The sequence below is a fragment of the Diabrotica undecimpunctata genome, chromosome 4, assembly GCF_040954645.1.
Source record: "Diabrotica undecimpunctata isolate CICGRU chromosome 4, icDiaUnde3, whole genome shotgun sequence".
In the NCBI taxonomy this organism is placed as follows: Eukaryota; Metazoa; Arthropoda; class Insecta; order Coleoptera; family Chrysomelidae; genus Diabrotica; species Diabrotica undecimpunctata.
Window position 1 is genome coordinate 136,789,994 of NC_092806.1, and position 20,690 is coordinate 136,810,683.

At 34.2% G+C, this 20,690-nt stretch overlaps 1 protein-coding gene across 1 annotated transcript in view; it reads right to left on the reverse strand.

Annotated features, from left to right (window-relative positions):
* Window positions 1-20,690, reverse strand: part of Fbl6 (F-box and leucine-rich repeat protein 6) — a 58,329-nt gene that overhangs the window by 34,852 nt on the left and 2,787 nt on the right. The window contains exon 2 of the mRNA XM_072530370.1: window positions 4,246-4,623. Coding sequence (XP_072386471.1) covers window positions 4,246-4,514 — 269 coding nt within the window. The 5' untranslated portion in view covers window positions 4,515-4,623. The remainder of the gene's footprint in view (window positions 1-4,245; window positions 4,624-20,690) is intronic.

Consider the following 20,690-nt stretch of genomic DNA (forward strand, 5'->3'; position numbering starts at 1 on the left):
GAATAGCAAGGGGCAATGTAGTAATTGCCGTATTTATTTATTAAATTATCCAGACCCTCTATATTTCCGATTATTCAACCCTGCGGATTGACAGCGTAACAATAAAAATATATAACTGCAAATGATGCCGAGAAAATATGTGGGATGTGATGAAATATGTGGAGAATTGTTAAACTATGAAGAGAAGAGCTGAGTAAAAAGATCTACGAACTTACGAGAACGATATGAAAAGAGCAGATAATACCTAAAGAGTGGGAGATGGGTAATATTATAAAAATATCAAAACAAGCAGATCACACATACAATAATGACTGATGTACCGCTCTACTATTATATTTTGACAAGTTAAACACGAAAGCAATGATGGCAGATTAAGAGATATCAACTTACCGAACAAACTGATAAGAATAATTGAAATGATCATGAGAGACTTTAAGCAATCATTAAAACAGGAAACGAGATAACTGGAAAAATACAAATAAAAGTTGAGGTGGGGCAGGGCAACGCCCTTCCAGCGGTATTGTTTATTACAGCATTTAATAAGATTGTCAAAAAGATATTAAACATGGTTTAAGAAAAGAGAAACATCCAAGTAATACGATGTTCACATGACATTACTATAGTAGCTTGTGAGAAGCGCATTAAAAAAGTATTTCAAGAGAAGGAATCCAAGCCAAATTAAGAGTACTATCAGTAAATGAAGCAAGAACAAACCATGAACGTTAGTAGAAAAATTTCCATTGGAATGGAAGGTCCCCAAGGGGATTCTTTCTTCCTTCCTTTGGAACATAGTGATGGATCCTCTTTTCGGAGAAATAGTGAAGGCTATTCTCAGACATATGCACACGACCTTGCTGTGGTATTTAGGGGAGGGAATCTAGATACATTGCATAACCAAGCACAAAACACATCTTCAAGCTTTAAAAAAGTGGGGTCGGAACTTCTCCTTTATCCAGTCCAAGGAAGTTAGAGGTAGTATTTTCAAGTGGAGGCGGATATTCCAGTTGTAACCGCTGATACTAGAGGATCAAATAATCCCAGTAGTTGATAAATCCTATAAAACGACAAGGCTGCATAACAACCTGTTTTAAAGCTCTGAATGAGTTGCAGGCTAAAAATAACAAAGAAGCTGTTAGATTCATGACTGGGCATTCCGGCATTGGAGGGAATAGGCGGCCGATAGCAGTTAAGAAAGGTACAGAGCACGGACCTGAACTCTTTTACTCAGTCTCGTATCAGAAACGTAAAACTGATGTACGGAAGTGGTCCCTAGATCAATACTTGGCAAGATGGAACAGAAGGACTGATTGTTGTCAGACTAAGGAGGCCGTTGGCACAGTCTTGTTAGGAAATCTAGTAACTGCTTTGACTCGAGATGGAATTTGGGAAGTAGTACAGGTCTTAAGGCTGTTTTAGCAGTTCAAGCCAACTGCGATTTGAAATGGGCGTATCACTTACTTTTCTACACTGCTTACGCGAGACCATCTTTACTCAGTGCCGCCGGCCGACGGGTAGTTTAATGACAACAAATACATTATTCTCCATTCAAATTAGTTTTAACACGAACTAACTGACCGTACGTTCATGAGATTTGACGTCACGAAGGCGATAACGATGAAACTAAGCCCAATGATGAGTAACACGTTTCACTATTAGATTTCAGTATTTTTTAGCAATTTTCTTTAAAGTTGGAACACGCTTTTCTCGATTATTACTGGACACAGAAAGGTGAAACAAAAATCAACGATTACAGAAAAAAAACTCTTTCGAGTGATGGGCGTAAAAAGTTTGGTTATAATAGAACGTTAAACAGAATATTCCAATTTTTCAACAGAAGTTTCAAAAAAATAAAAAAAAGTAAAACCATCAGTTTAAAGGCAACATAATTTCGAATAACATGTCAAAATTTCGAGACATTTTGTCAGTAAATAACAGAGAAAATACTGTCCCTAGGTTTTGATGCACCGATAAAACAGCCTTAACAGGTCACGCTAACCTCGCGAGACACCAAAACGTCTGTCGGCTCAGCCAAACAGCAGTGGGTCCAAGGTTTGAGGAGAGAGAAAAGACTGCCGAACACTTTGGGGCGACTATACAGCCTTTGTTAACGCAAGGCAGAATTGGTTACACTCTCACCAAAAAACCCTCAAAGAGGTAGTGACCGAGAGTAAGATTAAGAGGCTTGCTGAATTCATCAAGCGAAGCGGGCGTCCAAAATGCTAAAAAGGAGGCCCAGCTAGGAGGAAACTGATACGAGAAGGACAGCCGTTAATGAGCTGCCCTTAAGAAAAAAAAATAGTAAACAAAAGAAAACTCAGCTCCGATAATTTATATCAAGCGATATATATTTGAAGACATGGTAACGTTTAAATAGTTAGGAGTACTGACGAAAATAATAAATGATAGAATAGAGCTGAAGAAGAGAATTCAATTCAAATTTAAGTCTTCTACAAAACCAAAACAAAAATTCAGCAGCAAACTAAAGATCTATTATAATGCATGTCTCAGAAGCTTAACGGTAAAAGAGGAAAAGCATCTAACAATTTTTTAAGGAAAAGCAATAAGAAATATATTGGGACTTATCTTAATAAACGAAAATGAAGCAAGGCCTTGGATGAACTCTGAAATAAATAAGTATGTAAGAGAAATGACAGACAAAAGGAAGACCTAAGGTAAGATGGAGAAAGCAGATAGAACAGGATTTGAAAAAATGGAGGTACGCAACGTGGGCAAGAGGGTAACAGATAGAAACGAATGGGGAAAACTAGTGACAAAATCGAAAACAAATCACAGATTGTGAAAGTTAAATATTTATATATATATATATATATATATATATATATATATATATATATATATATATATATATATATATATATATATATATATGATGACTTAATTTAAAGCTGTAAAGCTTTTCAGCACTCCATCTACGATGAAGACCAACCTAGTATTAAATATGAAAAGAAGAGTTATAACGTTGTCACATTCTGAATATAGAACAGCCGGTCTTAAAAAACTAAAAAAGGTTATGTTAGAGAATTCATTTCCGGCGAACCTTCTAAATAGATTTATTTTTGGTATCTCACAGATCATAATGACAGATCAAACAGAGGTTTCAACAAACAACCAAAATATGTTGTACCACTCTTTATCATATATTCCAGGTTTAACAAATAGACTGTTAAATACATTTAGAGAAGTACCTAATATCAAATTTGGAACCAGAAATATAAAAGCAATATCGAAATTACACACTAAACTAGAAACATCCTTAAATATTAAAGAAAGCTTCAATGTGGTGTACTCTCTACCCTGTAATAATTGCAATAAAATATATATTGGAGAAACGTCCAGAAATTTGTCCGGAAGATTAACATCGCACAAGAGTGACATTAATTTAAATAAAGTACAAGCTTGTGCATTAAGTGAACATTCTATTACGATTGGCCACACGCCTAACTATGATCAAGCAGAAATATTGAAAAAGGAAAGATATCACAACAAAAGACTGTTTCTAGATATGTGTTTAATTAAAACTACACAAAACACCTTAAACAAAAGAGAAGTCATTGAAAATTTTAGTGCTATATACAAGAATCTTCTTTCTATATATAGCACAAATAGAGGATTATTGCAAGTTCAAATGAAATAATTTTTTTTTATTTGTGTTTGGTTTTTCCCTTCTTAATTAGTAATAATTAGTAAAATAAACTCTGTTGCTTGTTTAATAAGTGCAAACGAAACATTTTTACATATTATATCAAAATGTGCGATGAAGGTTTGCATAGCATGGGCATTTCCTTTGTCAAACTAACCTACAATGCATATAAAAAAATTGAAGAGAAATGGAAACCATAGTGATAAGTTTACAATGAAAGAAAAAAAAAAGAAAGTAAATTAATAAAATGTCGTCAAATGTTAAGTAATTCTGTTAATTTTATAGTAACATCCTCACAAGGGTAAGCCTGTTGAAGATACAACAACTTCATTGTCTAATATAGTTTTTTGTTTTCATTTTTTGTATGTTTTGAGAAAAAATTAAACTCGAAAGCCTAACAAAGAGCCAGTATTTGACTACAAAACCCAAAATATCCACATGTATTAATACTCACCTAGTCACTAAACCCCTTTCCAAGAATATATATATATACAAGCTACAGCTTGTAACTGAATGTAAAGCTTTTGTATGTATGTATGAAGTGAAGGGATTATAAGTTTTTATTTACGAAAAAATATATTTACCCATCAAGACTATCTTCTTCTGTGTCGTCTTTGGCACCTTCCATCCCAGGGCTTTTTTCGCTTGATTCGGTAGTAGTTTGCGGTGTATCACACTCTGTATCAATGTCTGTATCGAATCTAGCACTATTTGAAGACACTATGTCCTCACAAATATTATTATTTGGTAAAAAATTACACATGTCACCGTTAGTTTTTAAATCATCACTTGGTATCAGAGTAGAACAACTTTCTGTTGATAGTTGTTCATGAAGTAAGTTTATATTTGACATTCTACACTGGTTATTTTACATTTTATAAGGAAAGAAAAAATTACACAAATTTCTCAATTGCTGAATGCGTTATGTCGGCAGGAACATTTTTGGATTTGTAGTCATTCCCCTGAAACAAAGAATTTATTGTTTAGTTAAAAAATACTCGTTTTAAATGATTCATTCGCAGAAAATTCATTTATTAAATCACAACAGCTGTTGAGATTGCAACACATTTTCCTATTTACAACACATTTTTCCAAGTTGAAGTAAATATAGTTACTTAAAGCTAAGAATTATTTTTTATGTATGATATAAAGAGAACGTCTTTTTAAAACTAATTTAATACATAAAATGGATTAAGACAAATTTATTAATAAATGTTCAAATGCTCATTTGTGCTCTAGTAGACGTTTTCAAAAGTTCTGTCCCGTTTGTCTGATATAAACTTTTGGTGCAAAAAACTAAGTTTGTAATATCTGTTCTTTATGTATTTGTTTAAATTGTGTTCATACAAAACTACAGTGTTATACTTTTTCAGATAAAGAGACACAGAATAGTAGCAACAACGAAGCCAAAGTAAAGAGTAGATCAAACTAACATTTAACGAAGTAAAAAAGGCGATTTTACATTAAAAAACAATAAATCAGCAGAACCAGGAAGAATAGTAAGTGAGTTAATTAAGTAGGGAACGGAAATATTATAAATACACTACATAAAATGTTCCGTAGGTAGTGCAATAAATTTGAAATAAATACCAGAGGAATGGAACAAAGTGTATATTATATAAAAGAGGAGATAGGAAAAAAAATGCAAAAACTATGGATAGGTATACGGAAAAATGTTAAGAAGAAAAATTGGAAAAAGTATTGCAAATAAAATGGAAGCAGAAATTTAAATACCAGAAAAGAAAACAACGGAGAAGGATATCACAAGTAGACTGATCCAGGCCACAGACTAGGACGTCATCAAACAGATAAATGGGGTACTCTGAAATAGACAGATTACCAGACACACAAGAAAACGAAATTTACTACACCACCGTATGCAGTATAATGACATATAGAGCGGGAAACTGGGTAAGAAACAAGCGAAACAAAATTGCAGTAACCGAAATGGAGCTCATGGGAAGAAGCTATAAAGTAACAACAGGTGATCGTATTATTAGAAACAAAGATTAAAAAGAATAATGGAATTATAACAACACATACTAAGCTATATTGAGTAACAAAATCAGTTCTTGTGGAGATTAAGAACCCACTGCATTTCTTTAGTTTCGTATTAACCTTCTTCGGACAAATCATCTATGCTGACAATATGGAGAGGCTAATGTTTCAGATTGGAAGACAATTGGATGACCGACGAGATACTCGGCATGATGGAACAACGAAGGCAAGCCAAGAACAAAGACAGTCACAATTACAAAATCATTAACAACGAAATCAGAAAAAAGATAAGAGAGACAAAACAAACTTACTATGAGGAAAAATGGCATACATAAAAAACATGGAAAAACATACATAAAAAGGTTAAAGAAATGGCAGGACTGCAAAAAAGAAACCACAACACAACTCTTTTAGATAAAAATGGAAATACTATGATAACGACTGACGAAAAACTAAACCGATGGGAAGAGTATATGGAAGAGCTCTTCGACGACGAAAGAGGAAACCCACAAGACTTGTCTTTTGGGGACAGAGAAACAAGTGTAGAAATTACAAAGGAAGAAATACTGTATGCACTAAAGAACACCAGAAACGGAAAAAGCCCGGGGCCAGATCAACTGCCTATCGATATCCTTAAAATAATTGAAAATGAGTACATTGATGTCCTCTTAAAGCTTTTTAATAAAATTTATCAATCGGGTGACATACCCAACGAATGGCTGACCTCAACATTCATTTGTCTCCCAAAAAAGAAAAATGCTAGAGAATGCACCGACCACCGTACCATAAGCCTGATGTCTCACACACTTAAATTGTTTTTAAAGATCATTCATAAACGCATTTACAAAACACTTGATATGGATATTGAAGAAACTCAATTTGGATTCCGTAATGGCGTAGGTACCCGTGAAGCTCTATTTGCATTCAACGTACTAATCCAGAGATGCTTGGATGTGAACCAAGATATGTACGTCTGTTTCATAGACTACAACAAAGCTTTCGACAAAGTCCGCCACAAAGAGCTAATGGGCATCCTCAAAGCAAAATAACTACAACACAATGACCTTCGAATTATAACAAATCTATATTATAAACAGCAGGCACACGTACGCATTAATGAACACACATCAGAAGAGTTCGAAGTTAAAAGAGGAGTGCGACAGGGGTGTGTATTGTCACCACTACTATTCAATGCATACTCTGAAGAAATTATGAAAAGAGCTCTTGAGGGAGAAACAGCAGGAATCAAGGTCAATGGAACACCAATTAACAACATTAGATATGCGGACGATACTATCATAATAACAGACAGCCTCCAAGACCTCCAAAAGCTAATGAACAAGATAGTTGAGTATGGAGAAGAATATGGATTATCAATAAATAAACACCAAGAAAACCAAATTTATGAGGATATCCAAAACCCAAAATAATGGTGAAAGCCTGACAATTAACGGTAGTGCTTTAGAACAAGTTGAAAACTACCACTATCTTGGCACAATAATTAATCACACAAACGATTACTCCAAAGAAATCAAAGTTCGAATAGAGAAAGCACGTACAAACTTCAATAAAATGAGAAAGGTACTTTGTGCAAGAGAACTAAAATTGGACTTGAGAGTTAGGCTGGCAAGGTGTTATATTTTCTCGACTCTGCTTTATGGGATAGAAGCATGGACACTTAACGCGTCGACTGCTAAAAAGTTGGAATCATTTGAAATGTGGGTGTATAGAAGAATCCTGAAGATATCATGGACCGAGCATGTAACAAACAACGAAGTCATGAGAAGAATCAACAAAAGAATGAAAGTATTGGAAACCATCAAGACACGAAAGCTGCAATACCTGAGGCATGTTATGCGTAATGAGAGATACAACCTACTTCAATTGATTATACAAGGGAAAATCCAGGGCAAGAGAAGTGTAGGAAGAAGAAGAATCTCATGGTTGCGTAACTTGAGGGAATGGTACGGATGCACATCAATTGAACTATTCAGAGTAGCAGCATTTAAGGTCAGAATAGCCATGATGATTGCCAACCTCCGTCGCGGAGATGGCACGTGAAGAAGAAGAATGTTTCAGATAAACTGGAGGTAAAGAGAGGTAGAAAATGTTAACCAACGATACGCTCTGATCCAGTGGAGAAACTACTGGATTTATGTTAAAGAATACAGTACGAGCAACCCAGAATAGACCAAGAGGAAGGATTAGCCACAAAATATCAATAAGAACTGTACAAAATTAACAGACATAATCACTACATATCTGTTAAGATGTACAAAATAGAAGAAGACGACATCCTGCTACCCTTTATTTATTACTATATTTACATTGGAAAATTGAAAACTAATAAAAGTAACAACACATGAAAAAATAATAGGCAAATTCGCATGGCAAAAGGAAATATCGTAGAATTACCGTTCTCATCAGCATTGAGAGACTATATGGAAAAATCTTGAAAGCCCGAATTGAAAGGCAGTTTCTAGAAACTGAAGACCAGGGTGGTTTCAGAGTTGGGCGATCCTGCGTAGATAATACTTTTTGTATTTTACAAATTACAGATAAAAGGCTAGCGCATAATCTAAATACACATTTAGTTTTTATCGATATGAAAAAAGCGTATGACAGCATACCACTTGACTGTAATGAAACAAAACATAAGTCACACTTATATAAAAGCTGTAGAAGATTTGTACAGTAAGAATACGAGCTGTGATTAAATCGGTACATCCCTCTCTCGAGAGTTTCAGGTGTCAAAAGGATTGAAACAAGGATGCTGCATTGCCCCAACCTTATTCAAAATGTACTTCAATGAAGTAAACAACGACATACTTACGCAGGTGACGAAGAAGACGCCCACTACATGATAAAAAATGAAGAATATCTCAATTAGAGCCCGGAAATAAATTTTAATAAAACGAGTATTTAGTGGGAGAGGGAAACAGTAGGGTCTTGATAATGGAAAACTGATCATTAAAAAAAGCTAGCCACAAATCTTGGGTCATTAACTTCAGAAAGGAGGGCAGCGACGAGGACATTAGAAATAGGATAGTACTAGGAAAAGTTGCAATTAGACAACTGCACCCGGTAGTTTGGAACACCAAAATGGGACTTAAAAGACGACTTTACAAGGGAGCATTGAGATATATGGATCGGAGGCGAAGACTACAAGAAAAAAACGAAAACAGATTAAAAGCACTTAAAATGGATTTTTGGCGTCTAAGTTGCGGATTAACAAGTTGTTTAGAGTCACTAATAAAAAAATAAGAACCAATCTGAGGTTGATATAGATATAATAGAAGATAGATGGCCTTTGAAAATATGTAAGTGTTAGCCAGCTTATCGAAGGAGAAGAGAGAAGAGAACGAGGTATAATTGGAAAAACGCAATGGAAGATGCTATAAGAATCAGAAACCTTCAACATAATGATTGGAGGGATAGGAAAAGGTGGATACTAAGAAGCGATAAACGCCGAATAGTGTATATCCATTCACACGATGATGATGAAAAACCAATACAAAAATAAATAGACTATAATGTAATTAATTATATATAATGTTATTTGTTCCTTCAAAATTTGCATCGTCGTTCGGAAATGTATTGTTTTTACTACTAGAGACACAATATATTATTCTATCAACACCGACGCTGATGCTAGAAAAAATAGTATACCCTAGAATTAACAAAACGACACATTCCAGAAACATTGAAACGAGTAAATACAAGAATAAAGTCAATTCTATAACATACATAAGAATACAAAACTACCTGCTGACGTTTTGGAAGTTTGGCAGTGAAGTTTTAAAATGAACTTTAGTGGCTATAAAATAAACGTTATTAAGCTAGTTTTCGTATGCTCAGAAAGTTGAATTTTTAAATTGATTTGATCGATTGAATAGTATAAGTCCAGCTACCCGGGTATTACTAAAAGTACATTTTTTTGGACTTTGGAAAAAATGGAAAAAAGCTTTTTTTCATGATCTGTTTAGAGAACTATGAAATATACAAAAAAAAAAAGGATAACTAAATCTGTTTAAATAAATATAAATATCAATATTTTTGCTGTTAAACCATTTTAAATAAAAAATATTACAAAACGACATAATTCATTCAAATTGCAAAAATAAATTCCGCTCACCGCACACCAATGGAAATTTCCTGTAGATGCACAATGTTGCCACATTCATATTTGCTTTTTACAGAGTGAAGATGTTCAAATTCATATTTAAAATAATAATTTGAATTATTTACGATGATGAATTGATATTGCTAATATACGACATAGAACCGTACAATCTGGCCTCACCCAATTTAACTCAATTGTATTTCCTTAAAGATTTCTTAATGACTAAAACCTATTACTATTACTGAACGTCATATTGGCTATCATAATTTTATTCACCGCAGCTCTGAAAAGGGACAACGAACAATGATTAACTCGCCAACGTTGGTTACTAAGCCACGATGTTCTTCTTCGATCGGGACCTCTCTTTCCACATATTTTGCCCTGAATAATAGGGTGGACTCCACAACGTTCTGGGAGTCACATAACATGGGTAAAATACTGTGACCTGACCTAAAGATTCTAAAAAAGACTAAAACGTAATCTGAAAAAATCTAACCCAATATAATATAAAATAATATATACAAGTTCATAACTGATGAAATACAAAATAAAAACAAAATATTTACTAGTTATACAACAATGTCACAATGACTAATTTTGCAAGTGCAGGAGAAATCATTAGAATACAACAAACCGGCATATCTATGTTTCGTGGACCTTAAGAAGGCATTTGATCGGGTCAAATTAAAGGACGTTATCCACTTATTGTTCCAAGAAATAATCAAAACCATCGAAAATATCTACCAAAACAACACAAAAAAGTCCTCTATTGTTCAACCTGATTATGGATGAAATAATAAAAAAAGTAAGAACTAAAAAAGGATACCAAATGGGAGAAAAACAATTTAAAATAATCTGCTATGCAGACACAATACTACTCTCTCAAAGTGAAAATTATTTACAAAGTATGCTGCATCAATTTAATATAACCACCAGAAAATTTCAATCTGACCACAATCCTTTAGTGGGCGTGTATAGAACCAAGTTAAAGAAAACACGCGGAAAAACTAAACCATGACATGAGAAAACTAAAATGTAGTTAAGTAAAAGAAATAGTCAGCAAAACAATTAATGGAAAATTCAAAGAAATCGATAATACAACGGAAAGCACAGAAGAGAAGACAGAATCCCTTAATAAAACGATAGACGACATTAAAGACAATTTTATGAAGAATGCAGGTAAGAATAATACATGGATGACGACAGAGACTCTGCAGCTGATGGAAGAAAGAAGGAAAAACAAGAAAAATAACTCTATGTATAAAACATTACAACGAGATATACAGAGAAAGATCAGAGAAGCCAAACAGAAAGAACTGGAGCAAAAATTCCAAGAAATCGAAATTCTACCAAGTAAATATGACGACTTCAACGTGCATAAAAAGGTAAGAGAAATTACAGGTAAATGTAAAAACAGAAGAGTCAGTAAGTAAACTTGTTAATGATAACGGAGAGGGTAATCGTGGACTAAGAGAGTATAATACCTGAAAAATTACATGCGAAATTTATTTTTTGATGAGAGGAAGAACCAGTCTTCAATAGCTACGGAAACAGGACCGCCTATACTAGTGGCAGAAAGAAAAGCAGCCATAATATCACTAAAAGAAGCGAGAGCTCCAGGACCAGACGGAGTACAGTCTGAATTTCTTAAACTTCTTGATTATGAATCTTTAAGAATACTATGTAAAATCTTCAATAATATTTATGACACATTGCTGTACTTTGCGCCCTCCAAATTGCTTTGGCAGGACCCTGGACTACCTGGCCTGTAGTGTTGCGAGTACCTCACCTACCTGTTATCCCGCCCCAGGGCGGATAGGTTTGGCAGGCGGAGGAATTTCCACCTCGCACGTAGACAGGTCGCCGCCGAGGATCTCTCCTCTACCACTCTTGGATCTCCCGGTGGGTACGTGCCGGGGCACCCACACCACGCCTGGCACAAGGTCAGGAGAGGTATGTACGGGCCCAGCTCGTTCAACCTCACCAGGCTCATTTGGAACGATAGTAGAGTGGTCCCACGAGAGTCTCGTCTCGGATACTAGGAGTGTAGACCGGTGACCGTGTCGCCGAAGCGACCGTGTGCGTTTGTACAAACCCGACACCTCAAGCGACGGCTCTCCACCTCTCGATTCCTACCCATTAGTCGCCTCTTACGACAGGCAGGGCCTTCTCGCCTCGGCCGTATTCTTATCTCCGCGAGCCGAACGGAGTGTCTATGACACAGGCAATATTCCAAAAGATTGGATAGTTTCAGAATTTATTACGTTACCAAAGAAAGAGGGAGCGAAAAAGTGCGGAGAATATAGGCTAATAAGTCTAATGATCCATACACTAAAACTTTTTCTTAAAATTATACATCGCAGAATATACAAGCTGTGCGAAGAGAGAATACAAGACACACAGTTTGTATTCATGAAAGACGTAGGTACGAGAGATGAACTGTTTAGTCTACAGGTATTATTCCAAAGATGCAGAGATATGACTTGCGATATCTACACCTGATATGTGGAGGATAGTATAGGCACCAAAAGAAGAAGAAGAACCAGAAAATTTAAGATGTAAATTTCCCTAAAAAAGACAAAATGCATGGCTATAACAGCAAATTTACTAAGTTGTAAATTGGAGCTGGTGGGTCAGATAATAGAACAAGTGATGGAGTTTAAATATCTAGGCATCACATTATCTAGCTATGGTAAGCTCGAAACAGAAGTGAATTCAAGTGAATAGAGCAAACAGAGCCGCAGGCTGCCTAAATGAAACAAAATGTAGAAATAAAAATATCGGGAAAGAAACGAAAGGCAGAATTTACAAAACAGTCATCAGACCAATAATGACATACGCAGCAGAAACACAACCTGACACAGACAGGACAAAAAGGATGTTAGAAACAGCAGAGATGAAAATACTTAGAAACTGATAGTAAAATACTATGGGATAGAACTAGAAGTACATATATACGATGTAGATGCAAGGTGGAGAACATCCAGGACTGGGTAAGAAATAGACGAGTAGAATGTAACGATTATAGAGTAGTAAAGACGATAAGAGACGATTCCACAATAGGAAGACGATCAGTAGAACGACCAAGAAAACGATGGAACGACAATTTACTGGAGGCACATCTAAAAACACAGACAAAGTTATGTCTACATAAAAAGAAGAATAAGCAAGAAAAAATATTTTTTTAAATGTGGCAACATTGGATGGAAAGTGATGTCAAAATCAAGATGGACGACATATTTGGAAATTGGAGTCAAAACAGGAAATTTTCAAATGAGAATTATAGAAAAAATATGCATTTTATGCAAATCTTTAACAAGAAACTCGGGATTCCATCAGGCTCTGCGACATATTTGAGTTTTCGTTCTTTTTTGGATGCTAAAATTCTAGAATTTCCTTTAGACAATGTTGAAGGATTCCTTTCAATAGAAGTTATGCCTGAAATATTGCATATATTGGAACCTGTGTAGGTTTATTTAAAGAATCTGACAAAAGCGTTCACTATTCTTGAGGTTGGTTAAATATAGTATATTTCATCATCTTTGAGAATTCCAGGTATTTCAACCGAACCTTTTATGGTGCGAACAAAATCTGAAAATTCAGAAGGAACTAAAATCGAACTTTCAGCGGAGCTTTAAATTTTTTATATTCTCTATCAATAAAAATCTGATTGCTTCGTACTCAATTAGATATACCCTAGTTTTCTGTGCCATATAGTTTTAACGAGCTACATCTTCCTTTTTAAAAGTTGAATTTCCTTGTGTAGAAATAAGGATAGTACGTGACAAGACTACTCTTCAAAGGAACAATCTGTCTAAACACGTCATATATTATTCAATTAAATTTTTCCAAGGATGCGTTACTTTAATGTTATGAATTGGACCAAAATCAATATGCTACATAATTTTATTTTTCTGTAAATTAAACGCATACGATTAAGCTTATTTAATACCATGTGGTTTTATCAATTAATAAACAATATCTAATACTTTTACCAACTACAATAATTATAAAATACACAAAAATAAAAAGTAATGTCTCGAGCAAATTAATTGGACCATTGGACCAAAGTGTTTATCTAACGATTTACGAAATTGTTACTAAACAAAAAACTTTCTGGGCAAAAAATTGCTCAAAAGTTACGTATTGTTGAGAAACGTTGAAACGGGAAATGTTGAAACAAAAGTTAAAACTGGTCGTCCTTCAAAGATTACCGAAAGAGATAAGCTCTTCGGATAAGATAATGCTCTTCGGACACTCATTAAACAAGATCGTCGAGCTTTTTTTCAAAAATTGACTGTAAAATGGACCCTTGCTGTTGGTAGACCAATTTCAAAAGATACTTATTTGAGGAAAATGAAAAAAATGAGATATGAATTCTACCTACCATATTAACCCTTTCGGTCACCATGTAGACATACGTCTACATCGACTCCTAAATTAGTTTGTAATGCTTGATTTGTTAGATAAAGCTAATAGTGGTCACAAAGTAAGCATAATTTGCATTTTTTATTATATAAAAACGAATACAATTATGATTTTGGAGGTTATAATGGATATCAAAAAGCTATTATCGGAGGCAGAACTCCTACAATATTGATAGATGATTGCTCCGATATAGAAATATTGAGTAGTGATGGTTTTGAAGATAATGGCTGGAAGTCGGACATCGCAGCAATAATTGCAGTAAGGTATGGCTTATGACTTTCTATCACTTCAGCTTTGTTAACAGCCTTGTTGATCCTTGTTGATCACACTAAAATTTCTGTCACATTGGGAAAAGCTGTGGCCTCTAACCAGAAACAGTTGTAGGGCAGTTACTTGGAATACTCTTGCAAACCACGATGAAAATCTTGTAACAGTTAAATTTTTGTTCTGTCCTCCCAAGGCAACCATACCATGATTTTATATTTAATAAAGTGTCAAAATATTGCAAATTACTCTTGTTTCTACAGTAATGACTTCCATCATGGGATATACTAGCCAAGTGCTCCCCCATTAACACAACAACGTCATTTAAAATGTTTCTGGGCCTATTAGAATGTTTTCCTCTTTTTTCTTCAAATGAATCCAACAAGATCTTTTTTTGAATAATACGTATGCGTTTTATTGAATTTTGAAACAAGTCCAAAATAAACTTGCCACACACTAAAACAGTGTTTCCTCTTACAGACATACGATAGGCCCAGGTATGATCTCTTGTTTTTTTTTGGGGTTAAGAGGTTTCCTTCTAGTTTCTGGATCTTTAGTTAGGATCATACAGCTGGATAACTGACTATTTTGGAGACTTTTGTTCTGGCAGTTGTAAAAGTAACCAAAAAGTTCTACTTGAAAATTAAGAGGCAGATTTTTGTGGCATTTGTTCTAACAACAGTCAATAACTAAATTGAATGACTTGGAACTAACCTTCTTTTCTGACAGAGATACATATTCTTCACCTTGAACACGCCTTAATTTATTGGTTTCTTGTTTCTTTTTTCTGTTTATGGACCACTTTCCTTTTCCTCTTCCCATCAGAACTATTAACTTCTTGAACATCTTCGTAATCACTATATTCTTCATTACGTATCATGGTTCTTATCAGAATAAAACTTGATACTTTAATAAGAAAATAGAATCAATCTTATCAGAATAACAACACCGATACTTTAACCTCACTATAATATATACGACATAATACGACAAGTGACCGACACAAATGAAAAGCGATAAATAGCCCTCTACAAAACACCTGAAAAACCGTTTATAATCAATCACATATCTGAAAAAACATCCTGCACACTAATATTCAAACAGTTCCACCAACCTCCTTTTTAAAGATAAATACATGAATTTTTTCCCACTTAGATGTGGTACAGACCGAATATATTCAAAATGAAGATTCAAAAAATGAACGGACTAAATTTGAGAAAAACTTCCAGAAAACCAGAGATTGGCATAGAAAGCTCAAGGTAAAAGGAATGTAATTGAAATTAAAATAATTGATACTTTTTTCAAAATAACCATCATCATCATAAGTGGTTCGACAATTCGTTGTGGATCTTGGCCTGCTCACAAAGAAGTCGCCACTCCTGTCGATTCTTGGCAACTTCCCTTCTTCTGACCTTTAGAATTTGTAGGTCTTCTTCCACATCATCAATCCATCTAGTTCGTGATCGTCCTCTACTTCTTGTGCCCTCTGGTTTTGAAAATGTTAATCTCTTCGTGTATTTGGGATCTGACATCCTAGCAATGTGTCCAGTCCATCTAAGTCTCTGCACTTTAACGAATTTCACAATATCTGGATCGGTGTATAACTGATATAATTCAAAGTTGTATTTTCGACGCCATTTACGGCCTCAAAAATCTTTCTAAGAATTTTTCTCCCAAAAATACCAAGAAGTCTTTCATCATTTTGAGATAAGGTCCACGTTTCAGGCCCATATATCAAAACAAGGCTTATTGTGGTCTTGTATATATTGAACTTTATTGCACGTTTTATATTTTTATTTTTTAAATGTTTCTGGAGACCGTCAACATTCTGTTTGCTATTGCTATGCGTCTTTTTATTTCGTCGCTTGTCGTGTTTTTTGCTTTTACTAGCGATCCAAGATATGTGAATCCTTTGACTTGCTCAAAAGTATGGTTGTTAATTTGAATTCTCTGTTGGATATTTCGGGAGTTTTTAGAAACCAACATATATTTGGTTTTTTCCTTGTTTACCATAAGTCCTAATTCACTTGCCGCGTCCGCAAGCCTTGTAAAATACTGCATCATGTCTCTCATACTTGTGCCCACTATATCGTCAGCGAATGCGAAAATTTGCGTCGATCTATTATAAATAGTTCCATTCATTCTAATATTTAATTGTCTGATTGCCTTTTCCAAAGCAATATTAAAGAGAAGACACGCCAGCGAATCCCCCTCTCTTAGACCATTATTAATGTCAAAGAACATAGAGTTCCTTCAATTCTAACGCGTGAGGTTACGTTTTTCATTGCTAGTTGGGTCAACTTAACTAACTTAGGTGGGATCCCAAAATTTATCATTGCATTTTTTTTTCAAAATAATGAATTTACTAAAAAATAAGTTGTTACATGGAGGTAAAACGTTATTTATATTACGTCAAATATAAAATGGTATGAAAAAGATATGCATGAAATAGATGATGTAACTGAACTGGAAAGTCCAATGTTCTTTTTTCCCCAGTACTTTACTGACGATTTATTTCATTAAATTTTAAAATCAAACTCGACTTCAGGCTACAAATAATAATGAAATGAAAACGTTTATTGGTATACATATCATGATGGGTAATACCCGTTATCCAAGAGTAGGAAAGTATTATTATTATAATTATTAAATTATTAGAATGTAGTAGTGCAGAACTAGTTGGAGCGGCAGTTCGCACAGCCAGGATGATTTCCAACCTTCGATAGATGGAACTTGAAGAAGAAGAAACTTGGGAGCAAAGATTAATAACGCTTTGCGTTAATCGCAAAGAATATGCAAGGAAAGATTTTTCAAATTGCGACATAATACACATTTTGTTGATACCACTCAAAAGCCAAACAATAATGACATATTTTCGAAAATACGTCCATTCCACGACCGAATTAGAGCCAGATACATGATTCTACCAATAGAGACACATTTATGTATCGATGAGCAAATGATCCTAATCAAGGGAACCTGCATATAAAACAGTATGTTAAAAATAAGCCCACACCATGGCTATAAAACTTTTCTGTTTATGTGACAATAGTGGTATTATGAAACATTTCATAATTTATCAAAGATCCTCTACAGAACTACCATAAGAGCATTTAGATCTACTTGTCTTGGGAGCATCGGTCGTGATAAAACTGGCTAAAAGAATAAATGTTGGAAACTGTCAATTATTCTATGATAATTTTTTTCCAACTATATGACAATATCCGATGCACAAATATATCTATGCTGCTAGTACAGTTCGAATAATCGTTTTCGAAATCCACCTTTTTCCAGCGACATATTGAAAAAGAATACTAGTTGTAGTTCTGAAGCATTGTTAAGTGATGATGAAGAAGTCATAATGACCAAATGGTATGATAATAAAGCTGTTGTGATGGCTTCAAATTTTGTATGCATTGTAGAAATTTCAACACCTGATGTAATTTGGCTCTACAAAGCACACATGAGTGGAGTCGATAATTTAGACTGTCTGAAAACTATGATATAGAACCTTCATTCGCTAAAAAAGGTAGATTCTTAGGATGTTTACACACGCTATAAACTTGGCCTGTATAAACGCCTGCTTAGACACAGCTACTCAATTGGGTTATTAAAAAAATACCATCATGGATTTACTCACTTACTTACATCAAAGGTGTCATAAATAAAAAGTTGAAACGAGGTGAAATGATTTCGAGAGAAAATAATGATGCTATCACAATTACTAAATGGAAAGATAAGAGAAATATGCCCAGTCTCTCCATGAGACACGCAAATGAGACAGAAGAAATAGTTAGAAGAACTAAAACTGTGATAAAACCTAAGTCAATTACAGATTACAATACTGGAAAATCTTCCATAGATTTATCTGATTAACTGGCTAGTTATGGTTCGTCATTACAACGCAGCCTGAAGTGGTTTAGAAAACTAGTCATAGAGTTGTTGTTAGGAACTTGTATTGTCAATGCTCACTTTTTGTACAAAGATATCACAATGAACTGTTCATGAGTTCAGAGAACATATTGTAACAGAACTATTGGTTGCTACGAAAAAAAGAAATTGGGTGAGATTCCACCAAGTAAAATATCAAAAGTTACCACATACAATGATTGTATTCGAAAACCTCCAACGTGTCTTTCTTACGTTATAATGAGTGGCTATGTATACTATTTTTTGTGAAAGTAAATATTTCTCTTCGAAACTAGTATTTTTGTAACCTTCAAAAAAAGCAGTCCAGTAAGAAAATTTAAAGAGTTTATAGTTGTTGCCTATAAGCCATTACCTTAGCAGCCAATGTAAAAGTATAGTCAAAAATGTGCATGAAGTCATAGCAAACACGGGTGTCTGTTCTGGCAATACTAGTCAGATACCTCTGAGCAGAATTCCGAGTCTGCTGTGGCACTCAACCTATTAAAGTAACGCAGCTTTAGAAAAATTTATTTCAAAAATATATGACATGTTCAGACAGACTGTACCTTTGAAGAGGAGTCATAGCAAGCACTGGTACACAAGGAAATTGTTCAAAATTAAGAAAAAAAATATGTAGCTCGTAAAAACTATGTAGCACAGAAAACTAACTTTCAGTTCATTCAGTATGAAGTAATCAGTGACCACTCTAAGAAGTTTATTGATTGAGAATATAAAAAATGTAAAGCTCAGAGAGAGAGAGAGAGAGATAGAGAGAGAGAAAAAAAGAGAGAGGGAGAGAGAAAAGAACATATACATGAAGGTAAGGATTGTGACATATTAGTTTACAAGACTGCAAACCAACAACATGAGTTGCTTGTGGTAAAAAAGTAAAACAAAGCTAAAATATTAGGGAGAGCCACAATAAGTCAAATGTGCCTATTAAAAGTTGGGATAGAAAATACACTGTGGAAAAATATAGTAGAAAAAATGTGCTAGAATATAGAAGGAAGTTCATGGAGGGTGAAGCAAAGATTATAAAATAGCCGAACATAGAGCAAAGAAAGAAAAAGATTTTAATCAGATTATATGTATCCAAGACAAAAATAATAAAATACTAGTTCACAAAAAGGATATCACAAAGCGATGGAAAATCATTAAAGTACAATAAGTACAATGCTTTTTTGTATAATTTTGCAGAATGTATCTAGCGTATGGTCCCAATTTTATGAAGTTCATAGCAGTGCCATTGAAAAGGTTCAGCAACAATGTCTGAGGTTCATAAATTATAAAATAAACAGGCAGATACATACCTATTGTAGAGCATGTAATCAGATGAGAGAAAAGTGAAACAGTCAGAAAAGTTTTTGACCAAAGAGAGCCGATGGGACAATGAGCCAGAGGAAGACTGATACTTAGATATCAAGACAATTTAGAGGACAATTTAAAAACTATTGGAGTTGGAGCATGGAGAAGAATTGCTAGACACAAGGATAAATGGAGGATTGTTCTAAAGAAGACTTTGGCTCATAATGATGATATTTTAAAGTGTTATCTGGAAACATTTGTTGCCCATCTATTCTCGAGTTTTTTTATTTAAAGTCATTTCATTTAAAATATGTGTTTATTTAGCAGCTGCTTTATAATGGAAATTACATTACAATTACATAAATCTCACCTGATTTTTAACAGGTGTTAGCTTAACAGGTTTTCTGTCAAATTTTTCATTTGATAAACTGTCAAAACACTTTTTCCATCACTTTATGACATCCTTTTTGTGAACAAGTGATTTATTATTTTCATCTCAGATAAAATCTTTTGCTTTTTTTGCTTATGTTTAGGTATTTTATATATCTTTGCTTTCACTCTTCCTTTACCCTAAGTTGATAATATAAATTTGTATATGTTTCTGCTTTTGCTACTGCTACTTTTGCTTTCTTTTTTGGCGACCTTATGGTCTTGAAGAACTGTGTCTGACCTATTTTCTTGCTACTTTTTACACAGTTTTCTCTTCTCCTTTATTTTTCCTGAACTTCATTTGACCACCACCAGGTTTCTCTATTCTCAAATTTCTTTCCTGAGGTTTTTCTAAGTAATTAAATAACAGTATCTCTAATAATATAGCCATATTCCTCCAAATTGGATTAGGACTTCTTTTTATGTTCCCAGTTAATTTTTTTTTACTATTTTTACCCTAAATAGACCTTCTTTCTCATCTTCCATCCATACACCATTTGATTTTTTGTGGTGTTCTCCAATAGTTTGATTTTGCTTTTTTACATTGATGTCCAGGATACTCATGTTGTTGGC